At 39.2% G+C, this 18,892-nt stretch overlaps 1 protein-coding gene across 3 annotated transcripts in view; it reads right to left on the reverse strand.

Moving 5' to 3' along the window:
* MDN1 (midasin AAA ATPase 1) overlaps positions 1-18,892 on the reverse strand; it is a 92,314-nt gene that overhangs the window by 44,475 nt on the left and 28,947 nt on the right. For all 3 annotated transcript variants that reach the window (XM_030945989.1, XM_030945988.1, XM_030945986.1), the window contains exons 23-47: positions 18,081-18,232; positions 17,445-17,623; positions 16,875-17,083; positions 15,653-15,799; positions 14,781-14,922; positions 14,492-14,626; positions 14,277-14,415; positions 13,176-13,314; positions 12,954-13,084; positions 12,320-12,464; positions 11,116-11,245; positions 10,335-10,565; positions 9,419-9,616; positions 7,763-7,971; positions 7,108-7,230; positions 6,027-6,224; positions 5,829-5,936; positions 5,077-5,265; positions 4,173-4,262; positions 3,819-4,079; positions 3,407-3,677; positions 2,904-3,063; positions 2,487-2,603; positions 1,150-1,358; positions 449-594 (exon numbers count right to left, since the gene is read on the reverse strand). In XM_030945989.1, the coding sequence (XP_030801849.1) occupies positions 449-594; positions 1,150-1,358; positions 2,487-2,603; positions 2,904-3,063; positions 3,407-3,677; positions 3,819-4,079; positions 4,173-4,262; positions 5,077-5,265; positions 5,829-5,936; positions 6,027-6,224; positions 7,108-7,230; positions 7,763-7,971; positions 9,419-9,616; positions 10,335-10,565; positions 11,116-11,245; positions 12,320-12,464; positions 12,954-13,084; positions 13,176-13,314; positions 14,277-14,415; positions 14,492-14,626; positions 14,781-14,922; positions 15,653-15,799; positions 16,875-17,083; positions 17,445-17,623; positions 18,081-18,232 (4,158 nt within the window). The remainder of the gene's footprint in view (positions 1-448; positions 595-1,149; positions 1,359-2,486; positions 2,604-2,903; positions 3,064-3,406; positions 3,678-3,818; positions 4,080-4,172; positions 4,263-5,076; positions 5,266-5,828; positions 5,937-6,026; positions 6,225-7,107; positions 7,231-7,762; positions 7,972-9,418; positions 9,617-10,334; positions 10,566-11,115; positions 11,246-12,319; positions 12,465-12,953; positions 13,085-13,175; positions 13,315-14,276; positions 14,416-14,491; positions 14,627-14,780; positions 14,923-15,652; positions 15,800-16,874; positions 17,084-17,444; positions 17,624-18,080; positions 18,233-18,892) is intronic.

The following is an 18,892-nucleotide window of genomic DNA, read 5'->3' on the forward strand; positions in this document are numbered from 1 at the left end:
CAAACATGTAACATGTATTCAAGCTATTCCACAGCTCAGGAAACTCTAAATTACATGGATTTATTATGGAATTACTAGACACCAAATCTTCTACAAACACTATATAATGTACACAATAAAAGTACCAAAACATTCCTACCAGAAGTGAAATAACACACTGTGCAGCTTCAAACAGGAAGTGAATGGGTCTACAGATGAGTGTGCACAATGTTACAGGCTACAGACACATCAGTGTGAATATCCCAAAGTCTCAGCTGAAGCTGTTACAAACTACAAGCCTCAGAGTCCAAACAGGATACTGTTTGGTTCATCTCTCCAAGAGCACCATTTTCATCAGTCTCTGTCTCAGGCATTTAAGAAGCAGAGGATCTCAAATACTAGCCTCATGAAGTTACATTTTTCATTATCTAGATGATCTAAGAAAAGCTTTCAAATATAGGATTTTTACCTTTTGGTTAATCTGCAGTTGTTGTGAGCGTCCATAAACTTCCCAACAGGCTCTGTAAAAAGACTTTGCTAATCCAAAGCCTCTCTGTATTTGCTGCACAATTAATACAGAAGCCTGAAGCAAAGGTGACAAAGATGACACAGAACCTGAAAGATACACAGCAATTAGAGTGATGTTAGCAACTCTTATATGTTTAGCAACTATCAGCCCTTTAATCTCACAAACACCATTTTAGGTGTCATGATACAAAACAAATTTATCCTATCAACCTGAAAGCTGAATGGATTCTTCCCAAGGTTGATATGAAAATCTGACAAGACTGTAAGTAACAGATGACCAGCTCAAAATAAGACATGAGACAGCTGAGCTGAATGAAACTCAGCTGCAAAATACAACTTGTGAAAACCCTCTATTTTTCTGATTTTCACTTTGAATACATCGGCTTCCCAATAGCAAGGGGCAATGTGCCAGTGTCTGATGTCTCCTTCCAAAGCACAGTAGTTACCACATTTCCATGACTTGGGCCTACTTCATGGGAATGCAAAAAAACACCAATCCAAAAGTACCTGATTATAGTTTTATGTGCTTACTTATATCAGCGCATAACACAATAAAATAACCAGGGTTTAATACTAAAGACTTCATCCAGATATACATAATGAGCCCATGTTGCTAAAGAATAGGGAACAGACTTTTTTTACCGGCTATTGCTTCCTTGGTTTCTGAATGCACAGCCAGAAGTGCGTCACAGACACTGTCTCCAACTAAACCCAAACCATGCAGGAGTAACTTCAAATCCAGACTGTCCAATATATTTCCATCATTCTCCCCAGGAATGTAAATTTCAATCCCACGATTCCGCATGGCTCTGGATATTTCCCCATGAACTGGATCCATAGAAAGGAAGAGTCTGTTGGATATTAGATAAGAATAATTTAAGTTGGAAGAGGCCTACAACAATCATCCATGTCAGCTGCCTTAAATTCTTAGGATGTAACTTAGGTCCTTAAACTATCACTCTGGAACTACCAAATCTGCTTCTCCATAAAGTAAATTCCTCTTCATAAAAATGGAAACACAGTATCTAGAAATCCAGAGACAGCTACTGAATTTAAATAAGAAATCCGTATGAATAGTTATACTTTGCAATTAGACACAGATATTTTGTATGACTTCTAACTTATTATTATCGGAATTATGTCTGTTTTATCATTTGCCCACTTCCAAAGAAAACTGAGACTATGCCTCTGAGCTACAAAGATGTTCAAAAGTCTTAGTAACAGCTTCAAATAAATCTGTACTATTTAAAAACCAAAGTATCCAACATTCAAGTAGTTAATACTATCAATAGACGCCTCTTAAAAGCCAGGAGGAAAATGTACTTCTGAGATACAATGTAGTGAAAACAGGTTTCTGAAAAGTCAAGAGGAACCAGAGGGTATCAGTCCCAATATCCTTCTCATGAATTTGTAACAGGTAGGAATGATACAGAATCCTGTTACATTCTCCTTCCATCTTCCCCAGAGATTACTTCGGGTCTGAGAGAACAGGCTGTCTATTTGGGTAGTTTGTTGGGGTTTTTTTAAGTCCTGTCACTACAGGAAACTCGAATTTATATATGGGATGGAAAAAGCTGGGAAGAAAATTATTATGCCCATATACCAACTTTCATAACCAGCATATCTCAAGACTTCAACATTCTCAAATGCATGTATCCTCAATTTCATCACAGTGAAACAGGGAAGTGCTGGAGTCCTAAACTAGAAATGCAAAATGAAGGGAAAGGCACACTGCTATGAATTTTCCTATGTAACAGTTCATGTTGCAACAGGGATGTAAAGCAAAGCCTCTTAAGCTTTCTTTGATATGCTCACCACAGTGCAGTTTTCTTCCCTGCTAGAGTGCCACTACACTGCATGGCAAACTGAACAGCATTCAAAATATCAGAAGACTGGCTCACTGATGGTATTTTAATGCTAAACCTGCTATTTGATAAACGGGGAGAAAAAAAGGAGAAACAAAAAGCAGAAATAAGTACCTGAAGTTTGGATGAGGAGCTATTGTAGGAATTGTGCCATCTATTACACCTCTCTCACTCATGGTCAGAACACCTCCTGGTTCAAGCAAAGCATTCAAGCGGTCCAGCACAGAAGGGCTGCATTCAAAACAAATTCATCTGGTCATAAAAAGGTACCAATTTGATCCCTTTCTGATCTGAAATCAAAATGGTACCAACCTTAAGCAAAACCCAAACAGTTAATTACTCTATAAGGTAACAGGAAAACTGTCAAGTGCTACACTGTCTGAGAAGGAAGATACTCTTCCAGAAAATCTAATTTATTGCTCCTGTGTATTATCAAATGCCAAATATTCAGTTGTGAATCACTCAGTAAGAGGCAAAGTCAATCAGGGAAGTCAAAGGGTTCACTGAAACAAGGCCAGTAAAATCTCTTACTTGCAGAAATTAACATTGTCCATTAGGAGCCAGTCTCCAGACTGCAGGGCCTGAACCAACATCCCATCTACCCACTCAAAAGTGCCATGGCTGTTGCAGTCAGCAGCCTGGGCCTGCTGCAGCTTGAAACGCCGGAACTCTTCTACCAGGTGAGCAAACTCTGAAAGGAAATACATCTTACACTGAGACTTACATTAATGAAGTAGCTTCCAGCACCATTCAAGAAAAATAGTAGGTATTTTGTTAATAAACATATATGCTTCCTACTTTTTATGGGAACATAACAGCAGAGGCTCCAGCTCTTAAGAAGCCTCCCATAGGCAAAAGCCACATGAACAGAAAAAGTTGCCAGCACAAAGAAATACAAAACAGATTGACACTTTACTCCCTAAACAGGTACTTTTCTGCATCACTTCTCCCCTATTAGATGAAATTTGATGAGTATTGATGCCTTATTTTAAACAATGATTAAAAAAAAAAAGAAGGAAAGCCAACATACATACCTGCCTTTGTGTAAGAATTTATTTTGTTGTTTAGTCGCTGGATAAGTACAAGTATTCCCTCCAGTTTGCTCACTAATTCAGCTGTAACACTTCCACCTCCTTCCCCCAGAGATTTGGGTTTGTAATTCAGGATGAAATTGCTCCAAGCACGCAGCACGAGTTCAGCATCATCTGCACAAAGCTCTGCCAGGAGCAGACTGTCCCTTGCGAGTGTGCTCACAGCACTTTCCACCTTTTCCAAGAGGCGCTGCCACGGCCTGTTGATATCAACCTGCACACAGGCCAGTAGGGAGTCAGTTCATGCCAAACACTGTGCTGCCAGGGCTCCATTTACAAACACTAAGCTCACAGCAGACTGGCCACTATTAGATAGGAAGGAGAAATTCTGCCATATTACCAAACCAGTATTTACCTGCTCAAATCCACCCAGGAGTTCAGTTGTATCCATTGCGCTGTTCATCGCCATGATCTTCAGCCGATGGCCGGTGAGATGGGCCAACAGCTCCACCAGACTGGTTTTGCCAACAGCTGCTGGGCCCACCAGAATCACCATCCAGCTCATGTGCACACACTTCATTATAGACTCCAGGGACTGCAGTGAATGATGCAGAAGTGAGAGAGTTCTGCCAGAATGAGGGATATGGCTGCCACGAGAAAGAACTGAATAACCGATCTGAAAGGGACGACAGAGAGAGGCAAATGGAGCTTAGCTGTGCAAGTTGTTTCCTTCCCTATCCCATCACAAAATCCCCTGTCAACAGTTTACCTGAACATTATATGGATTGATGTGAAACTCCCTGGTTCCTGTATACACACTGGCCTCCTGGCCAAAAATGTCTCTGTATACAGAAATAACCTAGAACAGTTAAAACAGCAAAAAGAGACTTATGAGTTCAAGTTATCCACTGTTCCAAAGATTCACTTCTAAAGGTTTACACCTGAAGTATCTTTTCCTCTCAGCTCCACAGCTGTATGACAGTAACTTAACACTGTAAATTACAAGCTCATTTAACTCTAAGTGTAGCAAACAGTGTGAGTGTGAGCTGCCCACAGCAACCCTTTCATTAATCATGGTTTCCTGAGACTTGAAATACTGTAAGCAACGTTTCTCTTTAACAAAGTAGTGGGATAGAATTTACTTCATAAATAAGTTCTTTCTTAGGTGACACAGAAAAATATAACAATGTTACATTGTTAATAGTTATACAGGTAGGGGACAGTAAAGCCATGAGGAATTAGCCAGTCACATACAGCCAGTAACTTAAGTTTCACAATCTGACTTCCCAGTTTAATACCATTTAAATGGTGTGAAATTAAACAAAAGCACACGATTTCTAAGCAAGAGAGGGATAAGTAGGTAGCAAACATTATTATTTAATACAGAACCACACAGGAATATGATATATTTTACTTTAAGTCCTTGGTTATTCTACTCACCTTCATTTACATCAGCTGTCTGCTTTTATACTAATTAAATTGATACTTCAAATGGCAAGGGGAACAGGTATCTACAGCAAACCCCAAAACTCCAAACAAACCTACTTCTAATTTTTAAGAGATAAATATTTACAAATGAATTGCAAGGAATCTTCAAAGTGGAGATCTATACTTGGATTTCTATAAATATATCCTCACCATCTAAAGAGAAAGGAAGAAGAACAATGGCTCACCTTTTCTTTGTCTTCTCTGGTTCTCATTCTTTCTCCATATACCAAAAACACATGCTGGCCTGGATCATAACATCCTGGTGACTGGTCAACAAGCATAAGCTGGCACCAGCGGAAAAGATCACGTAAGTTGAACTCCCAGGGTCCTCCTTTCTGTCCCCACTTTTTTTCAGCCATTACTTCTTTTTCAATCTGAAAAAAAAAGGTAGTAAGTAAAAAAAAAATCTTTGATTCCATCCACATGCTGGTCTTCAAATATTTTTTAAATGTCAATTGAACTTCTGCCTTTGGCACTGCTTACAAGACAAAGACAACTGAAAGAGCAGGCTGAATTTACTTTGCTGAAGATATGTCAGGAACTAAAGCTTGATTTGGTTTGCCTCTTGCTGTTTCTCTTAACATACAGCTCGATTTTGCAGTTTACTGTTGCACTCTTATAAATGAATATGCAGTAAGATGCTGACACAAGAGATTTTACCTAAGGTGACAGAATACTACTTTCTCCTGTGTATGTATGTTTTATCTTCCGTGAAAAACAGTGCCTCATCAAATATCAACAAGACATCTGATTGACATGGCACAAGAATTCAGATTTAGTGGTGTTCTTTACTTTCCTCTGCATATATTTCCATCCCTCTTTTTTTTACCCACACACTTCTCTATAAAAATGCTTGGAAATAAAACATTATACTTAATTTTTTTCTACTTACTGCATTCTGCCTACTTCTACAGAAAAGAAATTCAAATATGTTTACCTTGTTATTGAAAGCAACCATTTTAGCAATAATGGTTTTATCAATAGCAGGAAACAATGTATTCCCAATAAACTTCATATCTTCTGCTGACAGTGGATCAACATACACCTGTAAAATCAAGAGAATTCAGATGCTTATAAAGTCAGAAACCTGTAAGACAGGATCGTGATGTAGTTGAAACCAAACAAATAAGCTTGCCTGTGTAAATCTATTAAGAAAGGACTTGGGGAGACCCTTCCTTCCACCTCCTTGTCTGTATGGATTCTGGCATCCAAAAATCTTCGTTGTCTTGTGCTGTACATGAAAATTCATTCCCAGTTCTGGAACATAAATCTCAGCTCTGTGGTCAAAGCATGCATTTAGCCCCTCTAACACAGACTGAGAAGCCAGATTCAACTGAGGAAAGAAAGAAGGATACAATATTAATGCTCCAAAAAAAATTTTTGCATAATCTCTAGTCTAATAGTCTGGGATATATAGAAGGCAAAATTCCATTTCATTGCTTTTCTAGAACTAAGACAAGTTATTACCACCAGCTAGACTGTTATTATACTGGAGCAACTACCATCTCCTTATGTTCACTTGTTATTTGTACTGTGTTTTTTTTCACTGTGATAACAAAACAATTCTCCATTGTAAAACCTGCATTTTCAAGACTTTTTTTCTAAATTTATGTTCATACATTTGTGGCGCTCAGAGCATTTTGTTTGTTTAAATTCAGGCAGTCTCTAGTGGTTGTTTGAAGTGACATTCTTCTCAATAGGGGGAAAAAAGGAGGTTTACAAGGAGCTAAAGAACTGAAGATTTTGCACTCTGCAGTAATTAGAGTGCATATTGCCAAGAAGGCAGATCTGTGCACACACATGCTTGAAAGCACTTGCTACAGGGCACATGACAAACCTTGCATGGCAGAAAAGCTTATACTGGCAAGATGGAACTCTTCCCCATCTCAATTAAATCAGTAACCAACACAGTATATTAGTCCCCAAAAAAACACCTTCTATTTCAGTGAAATTGCATCCATAAAGAACACTTGTACCAAACATCTGTTGACATTCTTCTCTAAAAACTTTCAAATCCAAATCAAACCTATCCTTGGTTTTCTGCAATAATTTAAGCTGGGATTCAATCCTTGTTCTCTTTCCTCAAGGAAGTCTAGTCATCACCTGCCTCCAAGAAGGGGGTCATCAGCACTCAAAGGTATTTATTCCACAAGGCAAATCACCAAATTTGCTCTTCTAGAACATTCCATTTTATTTGTCCTCAAAGCTGAATTTACCTCATCTAAGACAATCCAGTGTCCAGCCTTTAATGCTGCTAACAGTGGTCCATCACGCCAGGCAAATTCTCCTCCCTTCCCACCTTCGACAGGCAAGTCTGTCCCAAATAAGTCTGTCACATCCTTTGGGAGTAAAGAACAGAATGGGGGAGTTGAGGAATGACAAAATTTAACAGAGGTTCATAAACAGCATTTGTTAACTTTACTTAACATTTTCTCCCTTCCCTTTTAATATGTACACTTTAGATCTAATTAATAATTTTCAGCAATTGCAAAATGCCGAAAGCTTTTTCATTATAGACTCCAGTGACCAGGTGCAATATTTAAAAACAAAAATTTAAATTGCAACAGAAAAGCTAAAAAGCCTTAAAGCTAGTTTTGAGTAATGTTGCAGAAGCCAAGAAAAACACATTAGACAAAGATAAGCATGGCTTCACCTGAAAAGAACAGAAATATCTGGAAACTGGCATTCACTCACAGAAGCTTACTGCTCTGTCTGCTGACCCCTCCCATTCAGTTTTGAGACCACTGAGACCAAGAAGGAAAAACTGACATTTCAGACACAGTGCCAAAGTTAAAGAGAACTGCACTTTAAAAGCTATACAAAGCTTCTACCCTGTCATAAACACCAAGTAATGAAGATAATTTATTCTACCGTTTGCTCAGACAGGTTGATTCGAACAAGACAGTTCCCTGAGGCTTTTGCCAGGGCAGCAACCAGGCTGGTCTTGCCCACTCCTGGTGAGCCCTCCAACAGAATAGGTTTGTTAAGCTGTAGGGCTCTTAAGAGCCTTTGTGCATTCACTGCTGTAGTCCCAGCATTTAAAGCATAATCTGTCATGTTGTTCCTCTGGAGAACAGGGCCTAAAATGAAGGAAAGATAAACCAGAAAACAATTAAACAATTAAAGAATGCTTATGCTGGAGGTGCTGACAGTGTGCCTCTGAATGAGCCCACTCTGTCTGTAAACTGCTGATCTCAGTGCAGCAAGTAATGGAGATCCAGCTTGTATGCCATTCTTGGAGATGTGGTACATAGATTTTACTTGACCCACAGCTGCATCTCAGCTTATCTCCACATATTTATATTGAATTTTGCAAAATAAGCATATGGACATAGGATTTATTTTGCCGTGAAACCTCAATACCTCCTGGTTCATGACTTAAAGTAGAGATCTATCCCTGAACAAACATAAATGTGTTCTTGCACTTCAGTCGTATGGATCTAAAACTCAGAAGCAGTTCTTGAAAAGTTGACACTGAGGGATACAATCCAGTCATGCTCCAGAATAACATATTAATCTGCTCCATACACTGCCACTTCTGTGAAGGAACATCCCCTTAATTAAAAGTTTGCTTCTCCTTTACTGTTATTATGGCATAGAGTGGGGAGACAGCACAGAACTTGTCTGCCAAATTCCAGCCAGTATAGCTCCTTGGGCATCACTCCCCCAAATGTGTAATACAGCATTTCTCATGTATACAAGATATTAATCACCAATGCATCCTACACAAACGGATACCTCTTTACTAGAAAAGGGATCCAAAGAGATTCCTTTTGTGAACTTATCAGCAGAGGGGAGCTAAGCAATTTACAAAAAAGCTTTACTTTGTACAATTTTATGCATGACTAACACAATCCATGAATGCCAGAAAGTTAAATATGAACAATTAATACAGTATTAGGAACACACAGGTCCATGTGCTAAAAACTAACCAGCTGAATTAGAAAGCTCAGTCATCACTTTTTAGTCCTGTTGTGGTATTTTAAGGGTAAGCAGCAGTGTTTTGTTAGTTCCATTTGCATTTTTTTGTCCCATGAGGAACTGAAATGAAGAGATTTAATGATTTTGCCAAAATTGTAGCAAATCTTTGAGAGCCTAGAGCAAGGCATAGCATTAACCTCCATTCTGTTTAGCTTTGTACTCAGGACCCCTGGTTTCCACACTTGGCACAAGGGCCAGGATGAGCTGCAGCTTTAGTTAGTGGAAGTTAACAGGCCTTTTGAGCATGCAAAAGTGACAGAAAATCACAACTCAAAATTTAACAAAAGCTTTGTTACACAAGAAAAGTCTATGAAAATTAGGCCATTAAGAAGTAATGAAAAAAGAGAATGAACAGATGTGTCTTAATAAATGTGACTTGAGTAGTAATCTACACATTTGCAGGCAGAAAAGGGATTTTTCTGAAGTTTAAGAACTAATGAATTGTTCTATGATGGTTCAGGTATCCTGCTTAGATCTAGTGAATAACAAAACTACTGAAAATATAAATAACAGAATAAATGTCCACCCACTCCCACAGTCTCTTGCCTCTTGGAATAAAAAACGGGTGAATTCCCATAAAGTTGTCCGTCCATACAAACTCTTTTTCCTTCGTTCTGTCATAAATCTTCAGTTCATTCTTCTGATAATCAGTCAGCTCAAAGAATTGACTCATTTTGTCATGTAAGAATGTCAGGCATTTCTCGCGAGCTAATAAAGCTGTATCAGCTGAGCAGGATGTTGTACCTGTAATTAGGAAAGTAAAATGTGTTTCAAAACATAACTAGGCACAATTATCTTATGACAAGAAACTCATCCCTTCATGTGCATGCAGGTTTATATTTTATTTTAATGTTTTCAGTGCTTCCAGTACTATTTACCATGGACAGATTGTTCTGTGAGCCCAGAACTAAAGGATATCATATTTCCAACCCAGTTTCTTCTACTGTCACAATCATCCCGATACCTTGCCATGGGCCCCCCCAGGCTTTCTTTTCTGGCATTTCTTGTGCCTTCCACTTTTCCTCCTCTCCCTTATCTACTATTTATCAGCTGGGCCAGCAGCCAAACACACAAAGATGCATTCTCAGCTATGTGCACGGTACAGGCCAGCACAGACAGATGCTGACATGTGCAGTGGGAGAGCATGAGAGCATAATATGTGCTCAAGTACTGTATCAGCTCAGTAAAACCACATCAACTCAATAAAAACCACAGGTTTTCTTAATTTGTGAGCTAGCCTTTGTAATATTATTAATCCCTCTAATTTACTTCAGCTTGCTCTATTACTTAAACTCTTGCTGTAACACAGAAAAGGCACATGATATACAGAAGGTTGTCAGATGGAAGTGAAAGCATCTCATGGAAGAGTCTCATGCTGCCCCAAAGCATTTTGTTTGCATTTGACTAAAAACATTAATAGAGTTTCATCTTTTCTGCTACCAAATGAGTACTGAAGACTTACCTGATCCTATTCCATCAATATACACCAAACATGCAGCATGGATAAAAGACATCCACGGAGAAATGTTAAGGTGGCTGCATCCCTTGGCAGAATTTGTCTCATCCTCTGCCATGACATTCATAAAATTAACCCAGGCCAAGATGTCTCTCACACTGAGAATACACTGGCGACCAAACTCTTGATTGGTCAGCCATTCAACAAAGTCCATCATGAGTTCTGCTATGTCTGCCCCTAAAAAAAATTTTAAAACAAACAAACAAACCAACCACCAAATAAATATGAGTTACCATTTTTTGGTCACATCTGCTACACTGTTTTAAAACATCTTTAAGGCAGGTACAGCTGCATGAGCAATGTAGATGGGTACTCTTTATCCTAGAAACAGAATAAGAGAAAGCTCCTGTCTGAGCTCTTGTTACAGATCCTTGTAAATTCAGGTAACAAGACAGCATCACATGACTAGCACTAACAGTGCAGCTGCTGGCAGAAAGTGAAGTGCCAGTTCTTTCAACACTCTATACTAAAACCAAGCTGGGACACTGAAGGACTGGGGATAGTTCAGCTACCTGGATGGTGAAGTAAACACAGCCCCGAATTTACTTCTGGCTAGACATATAAGATACACAGAGAAGGACAAATTCCAGAATATAGCACACTGTCCTCAGGGAGAAACATAGCAGAAAAAAGGTGACAGTGTGTACACCCTGAGGAAAGACTGGCAGCCTCCAAAACTCCTTACTTTCTTAGCAATATTTGAGTATCAACACACAGAAATACCTACCCTTGTGGTTTATTGCACCCAGAGACAATCCTGGATGAAGATTGTGTTTTACAATTTGTATCAAATCATCGCGGCCATTGCTCTGTGGACACCAAATTTCTGTAAATCTGTTGCGCAGTGCAGGGGAAAGCTGCAAACAAGCAGAGTGACAGAGCAATTAAAGTAAAGATTCATTTACAACATCTTCCCTAAAGGTCAGTTAACAACAGCCTTGCAGTCACTGTACTTGTAAACAATAAATAAAATTAACAAGATAGATACTTCCTTCTAATTTTGACAGAGACACTTCGTAAGAAAATCTTTGAAAGAAGATTTTTAAGACTTCTAGTAGTGGCATCAATGCAGGAAATGGGTGATATAGAAAGTTCAAAAGAATATGGGAAGAAACTGAGTTGGTCTGCAATCACCAAAGCTCCGTTTCATTGTAGGACATGGAAATTCACCTTCAATTACAGCTCGTTTCTTTAATTCCTCTCTTCCTTGGCTGAATTGGTCAAACAAAAATTAGTAGCAAATATGCAATCCAGAAATAAATCCTACTTAAACACATGGCTTCAATGAGTGGTTCTCTACTTCAGAAACCTCTACTTTAAATGGAGTACCCATCTTATTTTGAATAAAAGAGCTTTTGGTTCTTTTTTATAAACCTAGCTTCCAACACTGCTTAAAGGTTGCAGGGTTTTATTGTCTAATGGGTTTTTTAAACATGTTTTAAATTACTTAATTCTCAACTTGAGAAACAAATTTTTTCATTTAATGAAAAAGCTTTTTTGGGATGTGATGTTCATTATTCACTAAGAAACACAAGATGACCATCACTTTCTGAACATCATTAAGGAGAAAAATCTGCTATGCAACTTTGTACTACCCCAGAGACCTGGACTTACTTACTTCACAAGCCACAGCTCTTGTACTTGAATATTCTATATACCAAGACTAACTAGGGTATTTAGAGGCCTGAAGCTTCCTTTGACATTTTGCTGAGTAGTCATTTATAATGCCAAAGTATTCATTTATAATGCCACAGAAGTGGCAGAAAACAGATTCACCCCAATCCTCCTTTAAAGCAATGAAGCAGATGCCAACTAGAAAGCACTGGATGCCAGAACTGGCATGATGCATTTTTGCATTGCACCTCCAACCACTTAATGGTCAGTAATGACCAGAAGATGCATGCTGTACTTCCAGATGATTTGGCATTTACCTCTTTTTTCCCAAAGTCACCTCCTGGGTTCATGGTTGCAAGGATACGGAATTTCTTTCCTGCAACTAACAGTTCTACTTCATTCTCCTCATCATCTTGGCCACCTTTTTCAGCAAGTACCAATGTCTTTTCAGCTTCCAGAACGCTAGAGAGAAGGTAAAAAAAAATATTGTTTAAATTTTGCTCCACACTTCAAAAGATCACTTAAAAATGAAAATCACATTAATTGGCCTGGATAAACTTTCCTTTACCCAATATAATGGGTAACAGAAAAGACTAAAATGAGGAATACTGCTGCAAACAGATCATGAAGTTCAATTTATATTTCAGTTGTTCTAGGGGTTTTCTTTACACACACACAAAAGAGGGGGAAAACCAGATTTTGTCCTGGGATTTGACAAGACATACATAATTTCAAGAGCTCTCTGGCACGTTGAAAACATTAATACTGCAAATGGTAAACTAGAGATTTTACTTTCAAGTTTTATTTGTACCATTGTCCTTTTCAGCAAGAGAGCAGCCCACCTAAGCCAGGAAACAAAAGTGCCTAAAAGAAGTCAGATTTACCCCACTTATGTTTGGATAATGAACAGGCACATTGAGGATGCTTAGTACTACCACATTTCAGACATACCTGTTAAGCCGCTCTAGTACAGAATCATCAGCTAAAGAAATCTCATCAAGGAGGAAAAAACCCTCCTCCTTCATTGCTAAAACAAGAGGTCCATCACACCACTCAAAGAGTCTAGAACCATCAGATTCCTCCTAAGAAATGGAAAAGAAAGTGAGAAGTGGTAACTGCTACTTTTTACTTCCATGGTGACACCATCCAAGGTATTACTGGTGCAAGACAAACCTGCTCCTTGGACCTCTGCCTGACTGGTCGCAGCCCTCCCAGGAAGTCTGATGTCTCCATGTGCAGGTGGCAGTTCACTGAGTACAGCTTCTGATCTGCTAATGCTGCAAAGATCTGACAAATGGTGGTTTTACCACACCTACAACCAAGTAATTTGATTAAAAAGGATGAATTAAAAAAAAGACGCAAACTAAGCAATCAGCTCACTTTGGACAGGATTCATACTTTCATTGAAGAGTTATGAGTCAAAGGCCCAGCATGCAAATTTTCTTCTGCTCCCTTCCTTGAAAGAAATGTATGCAAAGTGAAGCCATTTTTGGCACAACTGTTGCTGATTTGCACAAGAGACCTTTTAAAATTAAATTAAATTAAAATCAATTAAATTTAAATCAATAGCTGGATTGATGGATTTCTGCATGTTCAAAGTCAAAATGATTTCAGCTTGCCCTTCAAGATACTCAACCAGCCTATCATTTCACTGAACTGGAAATGCTACATGTCCAGACCAAGCCTAAGTCTGATGGAATAAACTGCTGAGCGTCTAGTTTTCATTTACTACCCAAGTAAATTTTCCTTCTCTCTTTTCTTGCATTTTTTTTCTTTCTCTTCCATAAAAATTTACTCTACAAATTTATAACCAGCACAAGAGCAGACAGTATCTACTTCCATGACCTCCACTACAACATATGAGGTGGAGAAGTGGTAGCAAGATTATATTCAAGCTCATAAAACATGCAAATTGAATGTGCTCTTGAAGAGAAAAATATCACAATACCCCAAAAGCAGCCCCTCCCTGTGAGGCACAGTGAGATTCTACAGGGGAACTTGAAAGCTGGGGACAGAAGACAGTTCACTTTCATTTTCCTCCTTTTATGTAACTTCTAGGTAGTTACACAGTGCAGATGAACCCATCAAAGACACAGGTTAAATGAGATGCATCTGCTTCCCCTCAGAAAGGAACTGTGAAAAACAGCAGCTGCAAGTCTGCTATGAGACAGGCTCAAATCAAAACATCCCAGATGAAAGCAGAACTGAAGCCCACACAATCATTTTGTCTCCAGCTCAGCAGCTGGTACAGAACACCATAAAAAGCAAGATTACCCAGTGTCTCCCACCAGCAGTACTGGTTCACCAAACTCCAGGGCTCGTCCCACCAAAATGGCAAGTCTCCTCATCCCTTGAGTCCAGACAACATGGCTGAAATCACTGTCCATCACTGACATCCATGTGGAAGACTTAGCTGCACAACACAAAGCAATCAATCAGCTTCAGTCCCATCTAGAGATCTACCAGTGGGGCCCCTCTAGGAAACTCACCCAGTAGCTTTTTGACACTTTCCCCTGAGAAGAGAGACTCAGGATATATTTTTTTCTTGAAGTGTTTTTCAATGACATTTTGAATGACATCCACCTCCTCCTGTTTCCTGACTCTACCTGCCAGAAGCATAAAACCTACAAAACAGAGGAAGAGAGAAAGCAATTACTACCTGGGTAATTATTACCCAGGTAATTTTGTTAGCTGGGTAAACAAATATTTACACTTAAGAAGTGGGGACTGGAAAGCAATTCTACAGACACTTAGAAAAGCTGGGGCAGCAGAGCTCACCATCATTTGCTAGGTGCTGAAGCCAGTCATACTCCTTCTGCAGCTGCTCTGCCAGCCGGTACCTCTCAGCCCAGCGGAACAGATCCCGCAGGGTAATGAATCCGTGCTTCCCGGCAAACACCGTGGAACCTCTGCGGTAAGACTGCCACAAGAACAAATGTGAAGTATTTTTTCATCAACCTGTCCAAATACTCCTAGCAAAGCTAATCACCCCTCTCTGCAGTGACATTGCAACAAGAAAATTCCATGAAAAACTACCAAAAAAAGTTCAGCAGAGCCACAACATCTAAACACTAACTCCTTTTAGGCAGGTATTTGATGAGCATCAGGAACTAAATAATTTAGATCACAGTAATTTTTTAAAAACCAACTAAGAATAAAATAGGTACCTGGAATAAAACAAAATCCAGTTTGTGCTGCAGTAATTGCTTTTAAACACAAGATAGTTTTAGCTACATATTAAGTGTCAAATATCTGGTGAATACAGGAGTATCTGAACTTACCAACTATTACTGCGTAAAAATAATACCAAATTTCACACGACCCAAAGACCCCTACAAATCCAATACTGTGCTTTGGTTCCAGAGCAAGGGATAATTCTACACACTAAATCCCAAGGTGTCTGTTTTTTTGGTGGGTTGTTTTTTTTTTTTTTTTTTGCTCCTAGCTTTCTCTCAAATCTGACATCACCTTCCCTAGCCTTAGTCTTAACCACTGAAAATTAGTACCTTGGTGGGTTCTCTCTGTGATTTAGGATTTTAAATATCCTTCAGCTAACAATACCACCCCCCGAAGGAATTTCTATTTCTTTGTGCATGCTACTTTGAAGTATGTTTGCGTTTCTTATGTTAAAAGAAAAAATACTCTCATACTTGCAGGTCTAACATGACTTTGACAAGCTTGCTGCAGTAAGAAGGTGGCAAACTGCATCGCTTGTGCAGGATGGTTTCCAGTTCAGCACTTGGCAGTTCATCAAAATGCAGCTCCACAAAACGATTTCTGAAGGCTCTGGACAAAACCTAAAATATGAGACCACACCACTGTTTGAACTTTTTCCTTTGATATTGCTCATAGATGTTCCCCTACACATCCAAAGGAAATAAGGAAAGTGTCACAGCATACAAATTAACACACACACACATAAACACTGAAAGAAAGCATAAGAGACAGACTGGATGAGGAAAAAGCTTTAAAATGGACTGGGTGTTTTAAGGGCATAGGCAGCTAAGCACTACAAAGCCACAAGCTCACTCTCCCTACAATGGGAGTATTGGAAGGGTAAAAGTGATAAAACTTTTAGGCTGAGACAGTTTCATAGGTAAAGCAAAAGGTGCATATGCAAGCAAAGAAAATTAGCAATTCATTCATCACTTCACATCAATAGGCAAGTATTCCGCCATCTCCAGGAAATAAGGGCTTCATCACATACCAGTGTTATTTAGGGAAACAAACACTGAACACCCCTTCTCCTTCCTCCTCCCCCCAGGTATGACTGCTGAGCACAGTGTCATATGACATGGAACATCCCTTTGGGCAGCTGGGGTCAGCTGTCCCAGCTGGGTCCCATCACAGCTTCTCATGCACCCCGCACCTACTCCACAAGTTCATGGGGCAGTGTGAGAAGCACAAAAGGCCTTGAATCTGCGCAAGCTTTGCCCAGCAATCATTAAGACGTCCCTGTGCTATCAACACTGTTTTGATCGCAAATTCAAAGCACAGCACCACACCAGTCACCATTAAGAAAATCACCTATTCCAGACAAGAAACAGTACAAAATGGACTTCTAAAGCCTAAGTAGAATCGCTTTTCTAGTGCTCTTGGACAAGAAATTCAAGCATAACATACTTGAACTCTGGGTCACTAAATCACTTAAATCTCAAAACGTCCTAAAATTAATTAGAACTTGTGTATCCATGAAACAAGCAACTCACCTAAACAGAGCCCAGCTGTAGTGACAGTCCACAGCCACCTCAGCTCTCTCCCACTTGAAAGATTCACGATGCTACACATCATAACATTTTCACATCACACTTTATGTATGAGAGATTAACTCCCTAAAGTCTTGGCTACCCAAAAGGAACAGATCATACAGACCTTTCTGCCACCATAGAGACCTGGAGGGTTCTGTGTGGCAAACAGCATGAAGCGAGGGTGAGCTTTGACAACCTCCTGAGTCTCAGTAATGAACAGCTCCCTGTTATCATCCAACAAGCGGTTGAGAGCCTCCAGAACATCAGTGGGAGCCAAATTCAACTCATCTAGAACAATCCAGTAGCCCTTTCTCATTGCATCTATGAGAATGCCTTGGGGGGAACAGAAAAATGCCTAGTTAAAAACCTTAAAAAGCAAATCTAACAGAAGCACGCACTCAGATACTTTCAGCAACCCATTTCATGCAGGATGAACACTAATCCAGAGAAGGAAGCAACAGTATTGTTTAAACTGTTGGCTTAGCATCTTTAGGTCCCATGGGACAAGCACAATCAGACTTTCCAAAATTCATTGAAATTCACAAGTGATGATCATTAAATTGCAACCACTAACTTTATGACAGGTCATCTCTCCATTGTAATAAACCAGACAAGTTAATCAGAAAAGGGGAAAAAAAACCCCAGCCACTGAAATGAGACAGGAATTTGGAGTATATAGAACAGGCTCACTTACCTTCCTTAAATACCAGCTTTCCAGAGGCATCTGATGTGTAACAGCCAATATATTCTTGGATATCAGTATGCTCATGGTTGTTAATCCTTACACAATGATTCCCAGTAGCAGCAGCCAACCAGCGAATTAAACTGGTTTTACCAACAGAGGTCTCTCCTTGAATCAGTACTGGATGAGTCCTAAAAGCCATGACCAAAATAGTGGGTTAGAAGCATGAGCCATGACTTTCTCACACACAGGATGTGAACATTGTTAAATCACACTATCAAAACACCACCACTTAACTCATTTGGGGTATCCAAGATCACACATAGGGAAATATAAATATCTTTACTCCCAAGTGCTAACAGCTACCCATGAAGCTTTTCATGGCAGTGCAAAATAAGCAGGTTACTCTAACTGCAAATTTCTAGATCAGAATTTAAATAAAACTAGGTATGGCAGTAAGATGATTTAAGGAAACAAGAAACACATGTATAAATTTCAAGTCACTCCATAATGAAAAGTTAACTGTAAAGTAGAAGGAAAATAGACATTATTCATCCAAACAATAATGATTAGAGGGACACCAACAACTCAAGGCCTAAACAAACATAATTACATTATTTTTTTAAGTTAAGAAGTTAAAACACTTACCCTGCAGACACAACCCTGACAATGTCCTTCAGATTAAGCTTAACTGAAGGGGTGAGCACATAACTCTCATCTACTGTAGGTTCTTTGTCCCCAGCTGAAATCCAGTACCCTTCTATAAGTATGAAACTCCCTCCTTTAGGTTTCGGTATTTGCTAAGGAGACATGATAGAAAGAACAGATTATACAGATGGGTTTCAATTTGCTAATGAAAACAACTACATTACACCACTGCTACATATTCTCTAAAGAAATTTTAAATTAATCCCTGAGCACTCCTGCAGTAACCACTGTCCCCTTGCCACAGAATGCAAATTACAGGAAAAACCTGACCAGATTATTTCAGGGTCATGAAGCAGAAATCTTTGCCAGTGGCATGAAGATAGAAATGTCTCAAGAGTCTTAGCACTGAATTTTGAAGGGCATTTACAAGCAGGAGCTTTGCTTTAATTTTTTAAAATATATTTATACACATTTTCCAGCATGAAAGAGTTTATTTTGAAACAAATACCCATCTCTTTAAATGGCTTCCCCATCCCCCATGCAAACTCATGCTGGGTTCCCAGCACTACTGACATTCTTCCTTTCCCATAAGAGACAAAGCACAGATGCTTCTTCATATCCATATGTTCTGCATTCAGCCTAAAAATATAAAGCCTGAGAAAGCTTGTCCAAAGTCTGTGAAAGCTTTACAGTTGGAACCACTGCATTAAGCTGCCTACATTCCACAGTGCTTTAATTATTCAGGCTTCCAAATTTCTTCAAATTAACAAATAAAACCAGCTAACACATCAACATTCAAGCAAAGAAAAAAA

Source organism: Camarhynchus parvulus, chromosome 3 (genome assembly GCF_901933205.1).
Source record: "Camarhynchus parvulus chromosome 3, STF_HiC, whole genome shotgun sequence".
Lineage (NCBI taxonomy): Eukaryota > Metazoa > Chordata > Aves > Passeriformes > Thraupidae > Camarhynchus > Camarhynchus parvulus.